The 17,967-nt window shown below is 49.5% G+C and overlaps 2 protein-coding genes across 2 annotated transcripts in view; one reads left to right on the top strand and one right to left on the bottom strand.

Moving 5' to 3' along the window:
• Positions 1–4,950, bottom strand: part of KDM2B (lysine demethylase 2B) — a 153,173-nt gene extending 148,223 nt beyond the window's left edge. The window contains exon 1 of the mRNA XM_053901993.1: positions 4,809–4,950. The gene's annotated coding sequence lies outside the window, so the exon portion shown is untranslated. The remainder of the gene's footprint in view (positions 1–4,808) is intronic.
• A 242-nt stretch (positions 4,951–5,192) lies between these two features.
• ORAI1 (ORAI calcium release-activated calcium modulator 1) overlaps positions 5,193–17,967 on the top strand; it is a 14,828-nt gene continuing 2,053 nt past the window's right edge. The window contains exon 1 of the mRNA XM_019467541.2: positions 5,193–5,724. Within this exon, the coding sequence (XP_019323086.1) occupies positions 5,425–5,724 (300 nt within the window). The 5' untranslated portion in view covers positions 5,193–5,424. The remainder of the gene's footprint in view (positions 5,725–17,967) is intronic.

The raw sequence follows: 17,967 nt of genomic DNA, 5'->3' as shown, positions 1-17,967 counted from the left end.
TGGAGCATATGACTCGATCTCAGGGTTGTGAATTCAAGCCCCACGTGGGTATAGAGATTACTTATAATTAAAAGTTAAAAAAAAAAATCAGTTTGAGATGGATCATATGCCTAAACATACAACAATACCTCTAGATCTTTTTTTTTTTAATCCATGTTTTAAAGTTTTAAAACAGGTGAATATCTTCATGACCTTGGGGTTGGCAATGATTTCTTAGCCAGGGCAGAAAAAACACTACCCATAAAAGGCATAGGCACAAACACATGGACCCAGCAATGGCTCCTGACCAGGGGGGGAAGAGTGAGCCCCACAAGCCCAGGAAGTGGAGAACAGGGAGGAAGAGCAAGGACTCCCCAACATGCTCTCTGAGCTCCAGGCCCAGAGAATGATTTGGAGATCAACAGTGAAGTCCACAAATCCTAATTCTGAATTTTACAACCTCTCCCCTGACAGTTACCTAACTTTGTTTCCAGCTTTCTTTACCCACTTCTTCCATTCTGAAAGACTTCTGGATCATTCACTAAAGCTGCCTTCCAGATGTCTTGTGGAGTTGGCATCGGGGCTGGGCAGCAGAGGGATTTCACACATTCTGTGTGGCACACAGTGGGAGTCACAGGGAGGCCTATACCAATTCCATACAAGGAAAACTTGTGAACTGTTAAAAATAACCATTACGGAAATGCATGGCTTCTGGAAGGAGTGAGCTTCCTATTACCAGAGGTATACAAGCCCTGTTCTGTAGAGGCATGAGTTCAAGAAATGGTGGTTGTTTTTATGATTATTAATTTAGGGTGTTTTTTAAACATTTATTTATTTTTAGTAATCTGTATACCCAACACAAGGCTCAAACTCATGACACCTAGATGACTCTTGAGTCATAGGCACTCCTAATTTAGGGGTTTTAAACCTCAGAGCAGAGGGGGAGGCAGAGATGGGAGAAGGAAGCAAACAGAAGCAAGGGATCAGATTACGATGGGCTCCCACAAAGTACTCTCTCTCTCTCTCTCTCTCTCTCTCTTTATTTATTTATTTATTTAAATGTTTTATTTATTTCTGAGAAAGAGAGCAAGAGCAGGGGAGGGGCAGAGAGAGAGGGGACAGAGGATCCAAAACGGGCTCCTCCCTGACAGCAGTGAGCCCGATGCAGGCCTTGAACCCACAAACAGTGAGATCATGACCTGAGCCAAAGTCGGAAGCTCAACTGAATGAGCCACCCCAGGCGCCCCAAAGTACTCTCTTTTTAAAAGTGGAAAATTCTTTGAGCTTTTATTGAACAGGAAGTGGCAAGAAGGTTCCTCTTCAGCTGGGCATCAAATATACCTCTCCTATTAATCTGCCTGAGAGAGGTGACTAGGTGTCCACACTCAGGGTCCATGAATAGATATTTCTAATACCTCCATTTTTGCTAAGAGGACTGGGGGCTCAGAGAGGTTAAGTAATTTGCCCAAGGTCACACTGCAACTGAGTAGACAAGGGAACAGCCAACCCCAACCATTGTAAAAGACTGAAAGTACTTAAAAACTAAAGCCCATCTAGTTCAGTGGTTCTCAAACTTTGCCCTGAGAACAAGCTAAAACTAAACTGCTTGGGTGGTTTTTAGTAACTTACACGTTAACAAAATACCTCTGGAGATGCAGGCAGGTGTGAGTTTGATGGTGGTGAAGCCCCAGATCCTAGAGTCCCACTCTAAGGTTTAATGTCCTGTAGTACTTACTATACTCATTAGTTTTCTGATTTTCCATCTGGAAAATGGTGATATTAATAGCATGAGTTGTAAAAAACTCTTGAGTTGAATACAATATATTCAATATAATAAAATAATAAACAATGAAATCATTTCACGTATTTAATATAACCTATAATATGGGGGGCCCTGGCTGATTCAGTCTGTGGAGCATGCAACTCTTGATCTTGGGTTGTGGGTTTAGGCCCATGTTGAGTATAGAGATTACTTAAAAATAAAATTTTAAGGGGCACCTGGCTGGCTCAATCAGTAGAGCATATGACTCTTAATCTCAGGGTCATGAGTTCAATCCCCATGATGGCCATGGAGCCTACTTAAAACAATATTTAGGAGCACCTGGGTGGCTCAGTTGGTTAAGCTTTGGACTCTTGATTTCGGCTCAGGTCATGATCCCAGGGTCATGGGATGTAGCCCCACATTGGGTTCCACGCTGAGCATGGAGCCTGCTTGAGATTCTCTATCTCTCCCTCTGTCCCTCTCCCCTGCTCTCAATCTCTTTCTCTCAAATTAAAAATAAAAAATATTAAAAAAAAATAAAATAGGGGTGCCTAGGTGACTCCACCAGTTAAGCACTGGATTTTGGCTCAGGTCAGTATTTCACAGTCTGTGTATTTGATCCCCGTGTCAGGCTCTGTGCTGACAGCCTATAGCCTGCTTCAGATTCTGTGATTCCCTCTCTCTCTGCCCCTCCGCAGCTCATGTTCTCTCTCTCTCTCAAAAATAAATAAACATTACAAAAAAAAAAAATTAAATTTAAAAAGTAAATAAATTTTTAAAGAATCTTAAAAAATAAAATAAAAAAATATATAATGAGTATATAACAACTTTAATAAAATATCAATTATATGTAATATATATTAAATCATACGTGTTATATTTGTATATTATGTACTTATTTACAATATATAAATTACTTAATAATAAAGGGTTTAAAATAGCACCTGTCATTAGTAAGCACTACTTAAGCATTAGCTTTTTTTCACTCCATCTTACCAGGAGCTTGCTACCCGATCTCCAAGGGCAGCTCGGGCCATCTTTGGTCAGCCCTGGGCTGTGCCCACAGCCACAGCGGCAGGGTGCAGCAACATTTTCAGTTGGATCTCTATAGGCTCACGCACAGAGTTGACTGAAAAAATTCTATTTGGATTTTTTTTGGATATAAACTCCCAAAGGCTGAGAGCACACGTCCCTGGCCACTAGGGGGAGCTACGCGTGGAGTTTGGAAGCACCGCCCGGCTGGGCAGCTTGGGTTTCAAATAGGATTCTCCAATGGTTAGTCTGGAATGGAGTTGGTGCATCTCAGGTCCCGGCTGGTGGGGAAAAGTTACTAACCACAGGCCCTTCAGGGCTATAGGACCTAGGGCCGGAAGCAGGGATTGCCCAGATGCCTCCCCTCCAAGTCTGGATAATATTTTTATTTTTTCTGCTCTGTGCATGTGGTAGGATTCAAACTGCAGAGAATTAGGAGGGGGGGAGGGGCATGATGGAGGAGTTGGAGGAAGGAAACGTGGCCTCGTCCCAACTCCAAAGCCCCCTGCTAAACTGCCACTCCCAGATCCCATTGTTCCTTCTAAATCAGCAAATCTCGCCTTCCAGCTTCCAGCCTCTTCCCCTTTCAGACGTGGCCTCCCTCAGGCCCCACCAGCTTCCAAATGTTGTGTGTACCCAATTCTGTCTGAGCAAGGATTCTTCAGACCCAAGCACATCTTATTCATTAAACATGCTTCAAATAGGAGTTTCCTGTGCACCTAATCCCGTGAGAGTCCCTGGGGTGTTGACAAAGTGACTTAAACAGACACCAACTTTGCTCTCAGGGTGCTCATTGGCTGGGGTGGGGACAAGGACAAACAGGTCAATACATAAATAAACTAGGTGATTTCAGATACTGTAGTAATCAGAATTCCAAAAGAAATAAAGTAGGGTGAGATGATGGAATATGAGATAGGGGCTACTTTAGACAGAAAGGAAAGGTCTGTCTTGGGAGGTGGCATTCGAACACAGATGGTAAGCGGAAGGAGTAACAAGTACAAAAGCCGTCAAAGAAACAAGCCCAGTGAGGTGAGATTTCAAATTCCAACTTGCCTAGCCTTCAAGAAAACGCCCAGAAAGGCCTCTGAGGAATCCCAGAGACTTTGGGGAGGAAGGGGCCTTAAGGTTTATCCCATAATGTGGGGGGTGTGGAGGAGCGCCCTCTAGTGGTGACAATAGTTAAATTTCATCATCGCTGACCTGGAATGCCACATGCCTGTGATTTGACTGGGCTAATTATGAGCTTCACTCATCACTGTCTCTCCCACATCTATTCATTCAACAGATACTTACTGAGCGCCACCTACGTGCCTAGTGCTATTCTAGATACGGGGGTACACTTGTGAACCCGACAGTAAATGTCCCTGTCCTCCCAGAGCCTAGACCTCTAACCCCACCTCACCTCTGCCTCCACTTCAGGGTCTTTGCACTTGCTATTGTCCCCTGAATACAGGCTCCTGGCTTTTTGCATCGCTGGCTCAGGTCTCATTTCAAATGTGACCAAGTCAGAAAAGTGTAAACTTATTAATTTATTGCCTGTTGTCCCCACTAAAATATGATTCCAGTAAGGTTACCATTTTCCTGGAATCCCTCAGTCTCGCACTTACTAGGCGCTCAGTAAACAGTTTCTGAATGGGTTTGAGCATTCATTCATTCAAAAAATATTTATCGGGTGCCAGCCAACCTACTACACATCAGACGCTGGTGACCCGTCAAGTGAACGGATTGAACAAAACAGACCAAAACTCCCCGACCACAGCATTCTTAAATAAAAATTGCAACCCGGGCACTACTCATCCCCTTTACCCTGCCTTTTTTTTTTTTTTTTCCCGGATACATTTATCACCCTCTAAACTATCATAATTTTACTCCTTGGTGTTTGTGTGTCTTCCCTCTAGAATATAAGCGCCACGAAGGCAGGGGATTTTGTCCATGTTGTTCACCCCTGAGCGACTAAACAAGTTGGCACCTGGTAGGTGCTCAGTAAGTAAAGACCGAATGAACTCTAGACCTCAGCCAGCTTTTTCCTACAGACCTTGAGCCACTTAGTTCCAAGGGGGAACGGGCCTCAGGAGGTGCCGAGAGGTGACCTCAGGTGGCCCGACCCAGGAGTCCGAGCTCTGGGCGAGGGGCCATCGGAGCAGCTGAGACGGGAGGCGCGGGCAGCGAGAGCTCGACACGGCCCTGAGGGCCTGGAGAGCTGCCAGAAAGAGGAGCAAACGCTCGTAGCCCGCGCCGGAGACGGTGGGCGGTGCCGTCGGAGGGCACGAGTCACATGACTTGCGCCGGTACCTCCCACCTCCTCGTGGGCGGGGTGTCAGGAATGGGCGGGGGCCATGCTAATGAGCCCAAGGGGGCGGCCAATCGCGGCGCGCGCCGAGGGTCCGGACCAAGGATCTTGGACGCCGGCTAGCGCGCAGGCTCGCGTCGGGGCCGCCCCGGGCTTTTGCAAGCGGCGCGGCGGGCCTGCGAGTTGGGGCTGCAGCAGCTTCCTCCACCTGCCTCTCGTGCTTGGCGGCCGTCTGGGTCAGGCCCGGCCCGCGCGGGGGGCAGGCGGCGGCTGCCTCAGGCGGAGGCGGAGGTGCGGCGGAGGGTGGGGGCCGCTGCCTTCGCAGGCGCCCGGGCCGGCCCGCGCCTTTGCACGGTGCTCCATGCATCCGGAGCCCGCCCCGCCCCCGAACAACAACAGCCCCGAGCTTCCCCTCAGCGGCGGCAGCACCACCAGCGGCAGCCGCCGGAGCCGCCGCCGCAGCGGGGACGGGGAGACCCCGGGGTCGTCGCCGCCGCCAGCCGCCGTCACCTACCCGGACTGGATCGGCCAGAGTTACTCCGAGGTGATGAGCCTCAACGAGCACTCGATGCAGGCGCTGTCCTGGCGCAAGCTTTACTTGAGCCGTGCCAAGCTCAAAGCCTCTAGCCGGACCTCTGCTCTGCTCTCCGGCTTCGCCATGGTGAGCTCGGGCCGCCCTGCCCTGCCCCCTCTCCTGTCCTGGCCGCTCCCGCCCGCAGCCCCGACGGTGCCCACAGGGAGCAAGCTGGGCGGGCCGGGAGGGCAGGGGATGCGGGAAAGATCTGGGAGAAAGGTGTTGTGGACGCTGGGGGGTGGGAAGTCCAGAGTGCTGGACGTGAGGAAAAGTGGGCGACAAGTGACACCTGGTGTGGGAGACTGGGTGTCATAGAAATTGTCCAGGGTTGGGGGGCTCAGGTGCCTTCAAATGGGCAAGTTTGATGCAGCAAGTAGGGAGGAAAGAGCAGTATCTTAGAAGTGGATCTGTAAGAAGACAGTCCCACATATATGTTCAGGGGGAAAGGAAGGCCGGAAAGGGTGTGATCTCCTTGGGAGCAGGTGTCAAGAGGTGGAGAGGGACCGTCGAGCTGTCTCTCACATGACCTCATACTTGAGGCCAAAAGGTATTGGCCATGTCCTTTTATCACCTAGTGGAGGGGATTTCCTGACAACCTTTCTCCCACTGCATTTTCCGAGAGCCTCAGCCTGGGGTTTTGACAACCGCTCTCCACCCTCAGTCTACTCTTCAGAAACTTGCCACTGAGTCACTGGGTGTGGGGGAGGCCGGTGGGACATATTCCCCATGAATGGGCTTTCGGCTGATCTGGGGGGTCAGGCATAGTTTCCTCTTCCCATGCCAGGCTGGGCTGCAGCGAGGAGCCTCTGAGAGGTGGTGTAGGTGAGGCTGCAGGTTGGACCAAGAAGTGGCCCTGAGGATGCCTTCAGGCCTGGAGTCTCCCAGGGCGGGGCCTACAGAACAATTCGTGATTATCACTGTGTGACATCAACCTGTGTGAGTGGGGTCTCCCCCCCCCCCCCAACAAGGTCCCTAGCCCAGAGCACTCCCGCCTCCCCAGTGAGTGAGCTAAGCTCTTGGCCTTGAGGGAGGGAGTGGCTGCACCCTCGTGTTTTCTTGGGAGTGTGTCTGGTACTCTCCCTGTGTTCTACAAACAAGTGGGCCGGACGCAATGGAGCCTGAACTTTTTAGAAGCCTTGAGCAGGCCCAGAGCACACGGGGCCTCAGTGGAAAAGCCAGGTGGTCCGGTGGGGAAGAGCTCTCCCTAGGTCTGCCACTGCCTGGGTGACCTGAGACACATTTCTCTCTGGATCTTGATTTCTGAATCAGTAAATGAAGGCTGCTATTTAGAAGTATCTCTAAGAATTAGGGATGCCTGGGTGGCTCAGTCTATTAAGCATCTGACTTCGGCTCAGGTCATGATCTCCCGGTTCGTGAGTTGGAGCCCCGCGTCCAGCTCTGTGCTGACAGCTCAGAGCCTGGAACCTGCTTCAGATTCTGTGTCTCCCTCTCTCTCTGCCCCTCCCCCACTTGTGCTCTGTTCGTGTTTATAATGAATAAACATTTTTAAAAATTAAAAAGAAAAAAAAAAAAAGAATTAAATCGAGGAAGCCCTTGAGAGGAGATGAGAGAATGTGTGTGTTTGTGTGAGGGAGTGGCACCCTAGTGTTTAGTTTAGGTCATATGATGGAATTCTGTTCTGTCATTCCCAGATCCTTGGAGACAAGTCTGAGCCTCTTGCCTGAAGAATCTTTAAGACTAGCTGACATTTACCAATCACTCACCCTGTACTAGGCATCCTGTAGGTTCCCTAAACTTCCACACTAATTCCTCAACTACCCTTTCAGGTGGTTTTGCCACGGAACTTTCCCAAGGCGATACGGTACTCTACTAGAGCAGGATTTGAACCTGAGTCTGCAGGCTCAGAACTGTCTTGGGCACTTGTGCCTTTTGTGGGTGTGTGGAGTTCTGACCAACGTCCAGCCAGGGACATGTTCGACCAGGACTCCTGGGAGATGGGAAATAGAGCAGGAAAGTTTCTTCTAAGCAAAATAAAAACGTTACAGTTTGGGGGCAGGGAGTGACACCATTAGCTTCTCACAGCTGTGCACTGAATTTAAGATGGTGGCATACCTGTTCCCCTTTTTCTTGGGGTCATAAATTCATAACTGCCCAGCCCCCTTCCCCCCTCGGGAGAACTGAGGATCTAATGGGTAGCACTTTCCTGCCCTCTGGAGTCCTGTTAGGCCTGGAGAAGCTAGCCTCTCAATCAGATGGCACCTTCCTCTTCCTCCTGCTAAGAATATGGTGCAGGAAGTCAGGAAGCAGGGCAGCCAGTGGCATTGGGTGGGCCTTGGCTCATCCAGACTATATCTTGGGGACCTCTATTTCCCTGGTCAGGGGGTGCCTGGCTGGCTCAGTTGGAAGAGCATGCCACTCTTGATCTCGGGGTTGTGAGTTCGAGCCCCATGTTAAGTGTAAAGATTACTTTAAAAAAAAAAAAAACTACAAAAGAAAAATCTTTATATTTTCCCTGGTCAGGGTGGAGAAGCCTTCCTGGCTCCACAGATGAACTCCCCAAAGTTCTTCTGACAGGGAGGGGCGAGCCCCATCACAGCCTGTGTTCTGGGAAAGTGGTTACAAGGGGGCAACTGTTGTGAGTCTGTAAATCTATGGGAGAAATGGAGTTGGCCTGGACAGACAGATCGAAGAGGCAGGCAGGTCTACCTTGCTCCACTCCCCACTACAGACACCCAGCCTTGTGAGTGAGCCTCTGAGAGGAAGGGGTGCCACACAGCCCGGCACCATGGAAACAGTGGCAAGTTTCCTGGACTACTCTCCCTTGGCCCGTGAGTCAGCACAACCAACTTCCTGCCCCCAGAGGGCTTCCTTCCTAGAGACATGGAAAACCAGAGGCACTGATGTGACCTCCGATCTCCAAAGGTAGGAGAGTTGGCAAGCCTACCAGGCTCACCTGCTCAGCAGGTGAGATTGAGGGAGGGTCTCTGAAGAGCCCGGAGGGGATTGAGAGACTCCCCCCTTGTGGGTGGAAGGGCCTGGCCAGGTGCCCTGATGTGCTGGGGAGATAGGCTGCAGGATCTCAGATAAGCGGCTTATATTCTTTGAAGCCAGTTTCCTCATGTGGACAAAACGGGTACCTATCCTGCTCTCGTCTTGCATGAGGATTCGTTATGAGTCCTGACTGAGCCCACCAGAGGTTGAGGAATTGTCAGAATCTGATTGTACACACTGTAGCTGGACCCTCTCTCGTCTGCAAACAAGAATCCTACTCCTGACAGCATTTCTGGAAACAACATGCCTTTGCTAGGCTCAGCATCCGGACTCCCTAAACCAGGGGCCCTGGATACATAGCACATGGTCAGCATCCTGCAGGAGCTCCTGGAGATGAGGGTATGACTCAAGTCACCTGTGCCTCAGTTTATCTAAGTGAGAGGCAGCCCCCTCGGCCTGACCCTGTGCCTTGCGGGACCATGGCAAGCACACTGGCAATCTTGGTTTGCTGCGGAGGGCAGGCTGTAACGTTAGCCTAAGCAGAAGATAATTGGGAAGGTCAGCTTGCTGCCGTAAACAAAATGCTTTCCACAACCTGGGATCAATTATTTTTGGATTATCTGCCTCCTCAAGTTCTCTGCCCGCCAGCACCCTTTTGTTCCCGGGTCCCAGAACGGGTTCAGAAGTTGCTTGGAATGTCTGTGAAAATGAGTTGGAAGGAAGGGCTGAAATCATAAGACATTGAGCCTCTGGGATACGTTGTTCAGAGTTCAGGGGGCCATGGAGACGAGTAAGAAATAACCGTTACTACTCATAGTGCTGATTACTAAATAGTGATCATTGCTTTTGTTGACTGGGCTCTTGCAGTAGGCCAGGCGTTGTGCTAAGTGTTTTATTTGCACCATCTCTTGTGATCTTCACACGATCTGTGGAGGGCAGGCGAGGGCAGGTGCTTTGTCCCAGGTGGATAATTTGGCTGGGATTGCTTGGCCGGTGAGCTGCAGAGCCCTGTGACCCTGGGGTGGCCCCATCGCTAGGGGGAAACACCGGGAGTGGTAGGAGGACAGAGCTCGAGGCCCGAATATGGCAGAGCAAAGAAAGAACAAGGACTCTGGAGCCAGACAACTTGGGTTTAAATCCCGGCTTTACCGCTCACAACTGTGAGGTCCTGGGGAAGTCACTTAATGTCTCGGGGCCTTCGCTTCCTTACCTGTAAAATGAGGATAATGGCAGTACCTGCCTCACAGAGTTGGTGTGAGGGTTCATTGCATTAGTACTTGCAAAGCACTTAGAACATACCTGGCCCAGGTTTTCAGGAATCTCGCTCACCCTTGTTCCCATGGGACTACTTTGGTAAGGGTTAACTGATTTCTCTTTCTTTCTTTTTTTTTTTTTTTTTTTTTAAGTTATCTCTATACCCAACGTGGGGCTTGAACTTACAACCCCACCATCAAGAGTTGAACGCTCTACCCACTGAGCCAGCCAGCCAGGCGCCCCAGGGGTGAACTGATTCCAAATAGTGTGATTCCAGAGGTGAAAGAGTCAGAGCTCAGGAAGAACCCTCCTATCAGAGGAAGTGTTGGGAGCAAAGTTACAAAATGGGAAGTTTAGGGTCTCAGGGAAAGGTGGCGGGGCAGGTGTGGCTGGACTTGAGGGTGTGTAGGGAGTAGTTGAGAAAGGTGAATCTAGTCAGGTAAGGTGTTGCTTGGCTTTGACTGGCTGTTTCGGAAATCTGAATTCTTGTGTAGGCAGTGGGAGGCATTAAGGTTTTGGAGGAGAGGAGTTGTGTGATGAATTCTAGAATAATCTTGATGATGTTACTACTATTTACTAACCACTAGATATGAACGACCCTGGACCCTTTTCTTTCATTCTTATTTTATCCTCAGATCAACTCTTTTTTTTTTTTTTAAGTTTATTTATTTTTGAGAGAGAGAGAGAGAGAGAGAGAAAGAGCTCGAGTGGGGGAGGGGCAGAGAGAGAATCTCTAGCTATCAGTGCTGGGCTCAGACTCCCTAGCCATGAACCATGAGATCATGACCAGAACCAAAATCAAGAGTCAGACACTTAACCCAACTGAGCCACCCAGGCCCCCTCCTCAGACCAACTCTAAAAGATATTTACTATAGATAGAAAAACTAAGGCTCTTAGAAACATAGAAGTTAAGATACCCAGCTAGTAAAATTCATGGACTGGTAGGTCTGACTTGGAGCCATTTCTACTTAACTGCCCTCTGGCTGCTGTAGCTGGTTGATAGCTGGGCCTTTGAATCCTTCCAGATGTGGGGTTCTGCACTCCAGGCTGTTTATAAATGGAAATTTGTCTAATGCCCCAAGGGGACGGTGCTCCCTGCCTCTCAGAGAAGCCTTTTGTAAAACTTCACAAGTGTCTGTCCTGCATTTCTGGAATTTTCAGCTGGGATTTGTATTGAGTTCTGCCAGTTGTTGGGTGCAGGTCTGGTGAAGGAGAGAACTCTAGGGTTTCTTAAGATGGCATGATAGTAATCAATGTTTGGGGCTGGGGTGGGGTCCCTTGGAGAAGTAAAGCTGAGAAAGTTTAAGTAAAAGCCAGCAGGTTTCTCTCTAATGGGACTTCTGGGTAGCTTTTTTTTTTTTTTTTAAATGTTTATTTATTTTTGAGAGACAGAGAGAGACAGAGTGCAAGTGAGGGAGGGGCAGAGAGAGAGGGAGACACAGAATCCGAAGCAGACTCCAGGCTCTGAGCTGTCAGCACAGAGCCTGACATGGGGCTTGAACTCATGAACTGCGAGATCACGAACTGAGCCGAAGTTGGACGCTTAACCAACTGAGCCACGCAGGTGTCCCTGATGTATTTCTTCAACAGTGTTTTACCGTGGCCCCTAGAGGGAAGAGGAACAGTGCTGGATCCTGGGGAAACAGGAAATAAGAGTATAGTGGAGGAAGCAAGTCATATAGTTACGTCTTTAGGACATGTTCGATAAGTGTAGTAGCAGGAGAGTGTGGATTGCAGGACATTTACCACAATCTGAAAATACTTATTTTGCCTAAATATTCAGTGCCTGCCATGCTCGCTGCGGCAGAGATTTTGCTGTCCTAGTTCCTGCACTTTCTCGGAGCCACAAGGTCCTCCAGGCACATAGTAAGCTCTCAATACATACTTCCCGTAAGTAGGTGAATGGTCTCATCCTCACCTGAGAGGCCACAGAACAGGGGTGACTTGGAAGGTAAAACCAAGGAATTGGAATTAGCTAGATCAAGAGAAAGCCCAGGGGTGCCTAGGTGGCTCAGTTGGTTGAGCTTCTGACTTTGGCTCGGGTTATGATCTCAGGGTTCATGAGTTCAAGCCCTCCATCGGGCTCTGGGCTGACAGCTCAGAGCCTGGAGCCTGCTTTGGATTCTGTGTCTCTCTGTCCCTCTGCCCCTCCCCCCAAATAAATATTTTTTTAAAAATTTAAAAAAGAAAGAAAGAGCCTAGGCCTGTACTTCCCCCAACCAGCAAGTTCAACAAATTTAGCTTATGACCTATATTTAGTGAATCACCACCAGGTTTTTGTTTTTGTTTTTTGTTTTGTTGTTATTGTTGTTGTTTCCAAATGAAATAAGAATGGAATGAAATAGCATGCATTGGGTGTTGTAAGGCTAGGCTATATTACCTTCCTTTAAGAAGAAGTATTGTGGGGCACCTGCTCGGTCGGTTGAGCATCCGACTTCCGCTCAGGTCATGATCTCACAGTTCATGAGTTCGAGCTCCACGCCGGGCTCTGTGCTGACAGCCCAGAGCCTGCTTCGGATTCTGTGTCTCCCTCTCTCTCTGCCCCTTCCCCGCTCATGCTCTGTCTCTCAAAGATGAATAAACGTTAAAAAAAATTTAAAAAAAAAAGAAGAAGAAGAAGTATTGTTTGGGGAAACTTTTGTTTCTGTTACAAATGTGTTTCTCTTTATGGAAACATTTGGAGTACTGGACTGAAGTGGTCAAAAGAGTTTATAAACCACTAGACAAGGCCTCAATTCTTTCTTAATAAATGGTTTGCATTTGAGGTAGTGCGGCAAGCTCAGACAACTCTGGATGACCTGGGTGGCTGTGCTTGGTGGCCCTCCTGTTCCAGGCCCAGCCACCCACCCTCCTTAAGGAGTGAACAGTGAAGCTTCGGCTTAGAAAAGGACAGTTGGCTCTCCCAACTGTGGGTGCTGGGGTCGGGCCAGGCATGGGAGGACTGTCTCAGAAGGGCCTAGACTTCGAGTCACCAGGTGGCAGGGGTCTCCATGGAGCCCAGCAGGGGCGAGGAATGATGGTTGGCATTCGGGCGTAGCGGGCACATGCCTGGCAAAGCCAGCCAGGCCCCACCCTTTGTAGAGTCCTATGGTCATCTTCTTGTCTCATACTTGAAAATTGGCATCCCAGTGTTCACCGTGCGGGATCCACGGACCAGTGTGAGGTGGGGCTGGCAGTCTCTCGTCCTTCCTATCCCTTTAGGCCCCATGTGGCCAGGTTCAAGCAGGCCCTTGGCTGGCTGGGAGCTGTTTATTTTGGGTTAACAGGCCCAGCACTCTGGCTATATTTACCTTGTGAAGTTGCTTGCAATCTGATCTGATCTGATCTCTCTGGGACTGAGCTGGGGCCCTGGGAGTCGCCTGCCAGATTCCGCGAGGCCCCCTTGACTTTACTCTTGCTATCTGTGGGGAGATTTCCCAAGCGGGAAGCGTTCTGGAAAAAACAGTGGCTTGTATTCCTGTGAATGGTTTTCATCAGGATCCAAGACACGTGCCATCCGTTCCTTCTCAGTCCACATTATTCTTTCCGCAGCCCCATGGCACTGAACTCTGCCCCTAGTGTGGGAACAGTACATACAGTCAGCCTGCATGGTCAAAGCCCCAGGAATTATAGGGGCTGGTGAGGGTAATGGGGTTTCTTCCAGAGCTTGGGAGCAGGGCTTTTCCTCTTCCTCAAAGTGCCCAGCATTTCAGGCTTTGCTGCCAGCCTCTCCCCAGCTCAAGACCTCTGGGAGAGCTGGCCAGTTCTGGTGTCCCCAGGTCAGGTCCGTTCCAACAGCTGTGATTTCTGGTCCTGGATCCTGTGAGTATGACAAATGGTGTGGAAAGCGTGGTCTCTGTCCTGCTGAGGTAGCCATCTGGCACCGTGTGGTTTGGGGCACACTTTCCCCTTATGCCCCAGGTTTGGAACTTGGGCAGATGAGGCCCAGAGTGGGGATCTGACCCTCTCACCCACCCCAGGGGGCAGAACCTTGGCTCATGGGATCAGTTCTCTCATGGGATCAGCTGAGGGTGTCCAGGGGCTATTTCTCTCTCTCTCTCTCTCTCTCTCTCTCTCTCTGTCTCTCTCTCTCTCTCTCTCTCTCTCTCTCTCTCTCTTTTTCTCTCTCTTTGTTAAAGTTTATTTAAGCAATCTCAACACCCAACATGGGGCTCGAACTCATGACCCCAAGATCAAGAGCCGCATACTCTACCCACGGAGCCAACCAGGCACCCCTGGGCTATTTCTCTTCTGCTTCAAGCCCCATGTTTTTCTTTTTAACTAAAATTTATTGTGCACCTCCTGTAGCCTGGCCCTGTGGTAAATGCTTACATGTCAAGACCTTATTTAGTCTCCTCAGCAACTGTCTTAGTCCATCTGGGCCGCTGTACCAGAATAACAAACTGGGTGGCTTATAAACAACAGACATTTATTTCCTCACAGTTCTGGAGACTGGACATCCAAGATCAAGGTGTCAGCAGATTCGGAATCTGTGGAGGGGCTGGCTTCCTGATTCAAAGCTGCTGTCTACTCACTCTGCCCTCCCATGGCTGGAGTGGCAAGGGGCTCTCTGGGCTCTCTCACTCTTTTTGTTCTTTTTCTTTTAGAGAGTGTGATCGGGGGAGAACGACAGAGAGAGAGAGAGAGAGAGAGAGAGAGGGAATCCTAAGCAGGTTCCATGTATAAACACATACACCCCCCCCCTTTTTTTTAATTTATATATTTATTTTGAGAGAGAGAGCACAAGCAGGGGAGGGGCAGAGAGAGAGGGAGAGAGAATCCCAGGCAGGCTCCGCAGGGCTCCATCTCAGCAACAGTGAGATCATGACCTGACCCGAAATCAAGAGTGGATGCTTAACCCACTGAGCCACCCAGGTGCCCCCGGGCTCTCTTTTGTAGGGACACTAACCTGTTGCGAGGGCTCCACCCTCCTGACCGAATCATCTCCCAAAGGCCCCACCTCCTACTACTATTACACTGGGGATTAGGGTTTCAAGGTGAGAATTTAGAGGGAACAGAAGCATTCAGTCTGTAGGAGCACCCAGGTGAGAAAGAGCTTCTATTATCCACTTTGCACATGGGCTTTAAAGCCACATGGATCTGAGTTCAGAGCTCCCACTTAGAAGCAGTCTGACCCCTGGAAAAGCTGACCTCGCCTCTCTGAGCCCATTTTTCCTCATTTGTAAAAGAATAATGATGTTGCTCATAATCGTTGATACTTTGTTAAGCTTACTGTATGCCAGCTCCTGTTCCAAGGGCTTTATATTCATTAGCTCATTAAATGGTCATAACAACCATAAGAAGTGGGCCCCTGTTTTATTGATGTGACACAGAGAGGTTGAAATATTTGTCCAAGGTCACCAGCTTTGTAAGTGGAGAAGCCAGTTCATCCTTAATGGCTACATAGACGGGGAGACACCAGGTAAGGGAACAGATTAGTTACCTGTATATGTCCCCCTGGAATATACCCCAGCATTCAGTTCAGCCTGATGTACCTCGTGGGTCTGGATATTTCCAGTGAGTGAATAAATAGTCAGTGGACCTGAGGCAGCCAAGCAGCCAGCGGGCTCTCCTGCTTGTCCCTTCTCCAGTTTCAGGTTCCGGGGCAACAGGCCAAAAACAGGAAGAGGAAGTGCTGGGGGTGGGGAGGTGGTGGCAGAAGGCATGCATTGCTGGAGGGTGTCCCCCTCCCTTTCCAGCGTGGGCAGGCTTGGTGGCTGAGAACAGGGGTCCCTGGGATGTGTCCCTTAACTCACTGTGCCCTGATGGCCTGCCCTCACCCGTGTGTACTAAGAATTCTCAGGATTGGCATTAGGCCACCAGTGATCTTAAAAAACAGTTGAAATCCTGATGGCACTGCCCCAGATTTATATGAGTTTGAAACATTTTGTAAACTCCTGGGCTGAACAGTTCATACAGTCATCAACTGGGGCAAGTCTGGGGCAAGTCTGTGAATCTCGTTGAAATTGTCTGAAAAGCCCTGTGAATATATATGCCTGGATGTTCGAAGGAGGATATCCATTATTTTCATCAGATTCTCAAGGTGTCAGACCCCAAATAAGCTTTAGCCTGTGACCTTAATCTCGCCATGTTCCCTCCTTTTACAGACAAGAGGGGAAGGTTTTGACCAAGGTCAAATAAGGAAGGTGGTTCTGGAGCCAGACTCAGGCCCCCCACTTTGGCCTTGGTGTTCTTTCAGCCCAGGTATACCCTTCCAGTGGAGAGTAGAAACCCCACACAATTCCATATAGAGATAGTGGGTTTGGGGATGAAGGTTTCTAAACTGAAAAAATGATAATAAAGCTCACTTTTATTGAGTATTTACTTTCTGCCAGGCACTAAGTATTTTACATGGGATTAACTCGGTCCTCACAACAATGCTCTGAGTCATGTACTATTATTCCCATTTTACAGATAAGGAAACTGAGGCCCAGAAAGTTGAAGGAGCTTGCTAGAATCACAGCTGAATAAAGGGCAGAGGAGTCAGGGTTCAAAGCCAGGCAGCCTGGCTCTAGAGCCCGTGATCCTGACCAATGCCCCACACTGCCTTTCCTGGTCAAAGGAAGGGTAGAGAGAGAGATGAGAAATGAAAGCAAGCAGGGCCAGGCAAACAGGCAGGAGAGCTAGTGGGGAAAGAAAGAGCCCCATCCCCCGCCTCCAGGGTAAGGAGGGGTCAGGGTCACCTGGTATGGGGCTAGTGGATACATTTCAGCATTGGACCTCCCCTCTCTGAGCCTGGTACCCACATAGCAAACATTTTATGAAGGGCCACTCACTATCCTTAATGGTATTGCCATTGGCGTTTGCTGCCCCAGTCCCTCCAGCCTGGCAGGCAGACCCTGGCAGTGTGCCCACTGCTCGCTGTTCCTGGTCCAGATCTGATGAGCTGGCATCTTCACATGGGGGTGATTTGCAAGGCCCAAGTGAGAAGCAGCAGGTGGCAGGCCCAGAACGTGCCCCTGGTGACCCTGGGTCCACAGGTCTCCAGGAACTGGGGAGCAACTAGTGCGTCAGCCGTGGGGCCCAGAGCTGGGGCGAGGGCAGGAGATGGCCCCAGGGCTTGCCAATCACACTGCAACAGCGCCTGGCTCAGTCTCTTTGAGGAAGCTTCACGTTCCTCGTTGGTTGGTGCACTGTGTCCTTAGAAAGGGTTGGGCCTGGCCTGGGAGGGCCTTCATCTCTCTACCCTACCCCTCTCCTTCTCCCTGGAGCAGGGAGTAAAGGAGAAGCCTGTGCTTGGGAACATATGTTAGGCCAACAGAGAGGGCCGCTGGTGGTTTGGTGGTTGTGCTTTTTTTTTTTTAATGCAAACTGTATCATAGTAAAATATACATCAAACATACCATCTTTTTTTTTAAGTTTGTTTATTTTTTGAGAAGCAGAGCATGAGCGGGGGAGGGGCAGAGAGCTCTGGAATCACAGAATCCAAAGCGCTCTGCGCTGACAGCAGAGAGCCAGATGCAGGGCTCGAACTCACAAACCACGAGATCATGACCTGAGCCAAAGTCAGACGCTTAACTGAGCCACCCAGGCAGGCGCCCCTCAAACTTACCATCTTAACCGTTTGTGGTTTGGCTTTAAATACCTGGCTGGTTGGTAGGAGCAGTGGATACTATTTGGGAGATGTTTACCATGTACCAGGGACTCTGATTTCATTTTTTTTTAATTTTTTTTAAAAATGTTTATTTATTTTTGAGAGAGAGAGCATGAGCAGGGGAGGAGCAGAGAGAGAGGGAGACACAAAATCTGAAACAGGCTCCAGGCTTTGAGCTGTCAGCGCAGAGCCCGACGCGGGGCTCGAACTCACAAACCGTGAGATCATGACCTGAGCCAAAGCCGGATGCTCAACCGACTGAGCCACCCAGGCACCCCTCTGACTTCATTGTTAAAATAATCCTGTGAACTACTGTGATATCTCTGTTTCACAAATAAAGAAGTTGAGGCTCAGTGGCTTTCCCAAGGACATGTGGCCCGCGAATAGCAGAACTGAGATTCACATCCAGGCAGCCTGGGCTCCAAACCTGCTATCTTCACTAGTACTTTCTCAACCCTAAGTGAGGGGGTGCTCTTACCCCCGTTATATAGATCAGGAAACCGAGGCTTGGAGAGGCCAGGTTGATTTGCCCAGGGTCCGAGAGCTTGATG

This window comes from Panthera pardus, unplaced genomic scaffold, assembly GCF_024362965.1.
Source record: "Panthera pardus isolate Hobbes unplaced genomic scaffold, ASM2436296v1 HiC_scaffold_15, whole genome shotgun sequence".
Taxonomy (NCBI): domain Eukaryota; kingdom Metazoa; phylum Chordata; class Mammalia; order Carnivora; family Felidae; genus Panthera; species Panthera pardus.
The sequence above is the reverse complement of the archived record's forward strand: the minus strand, read 5'-3'. Positions and strand labels throughout refer to the sequence as shown.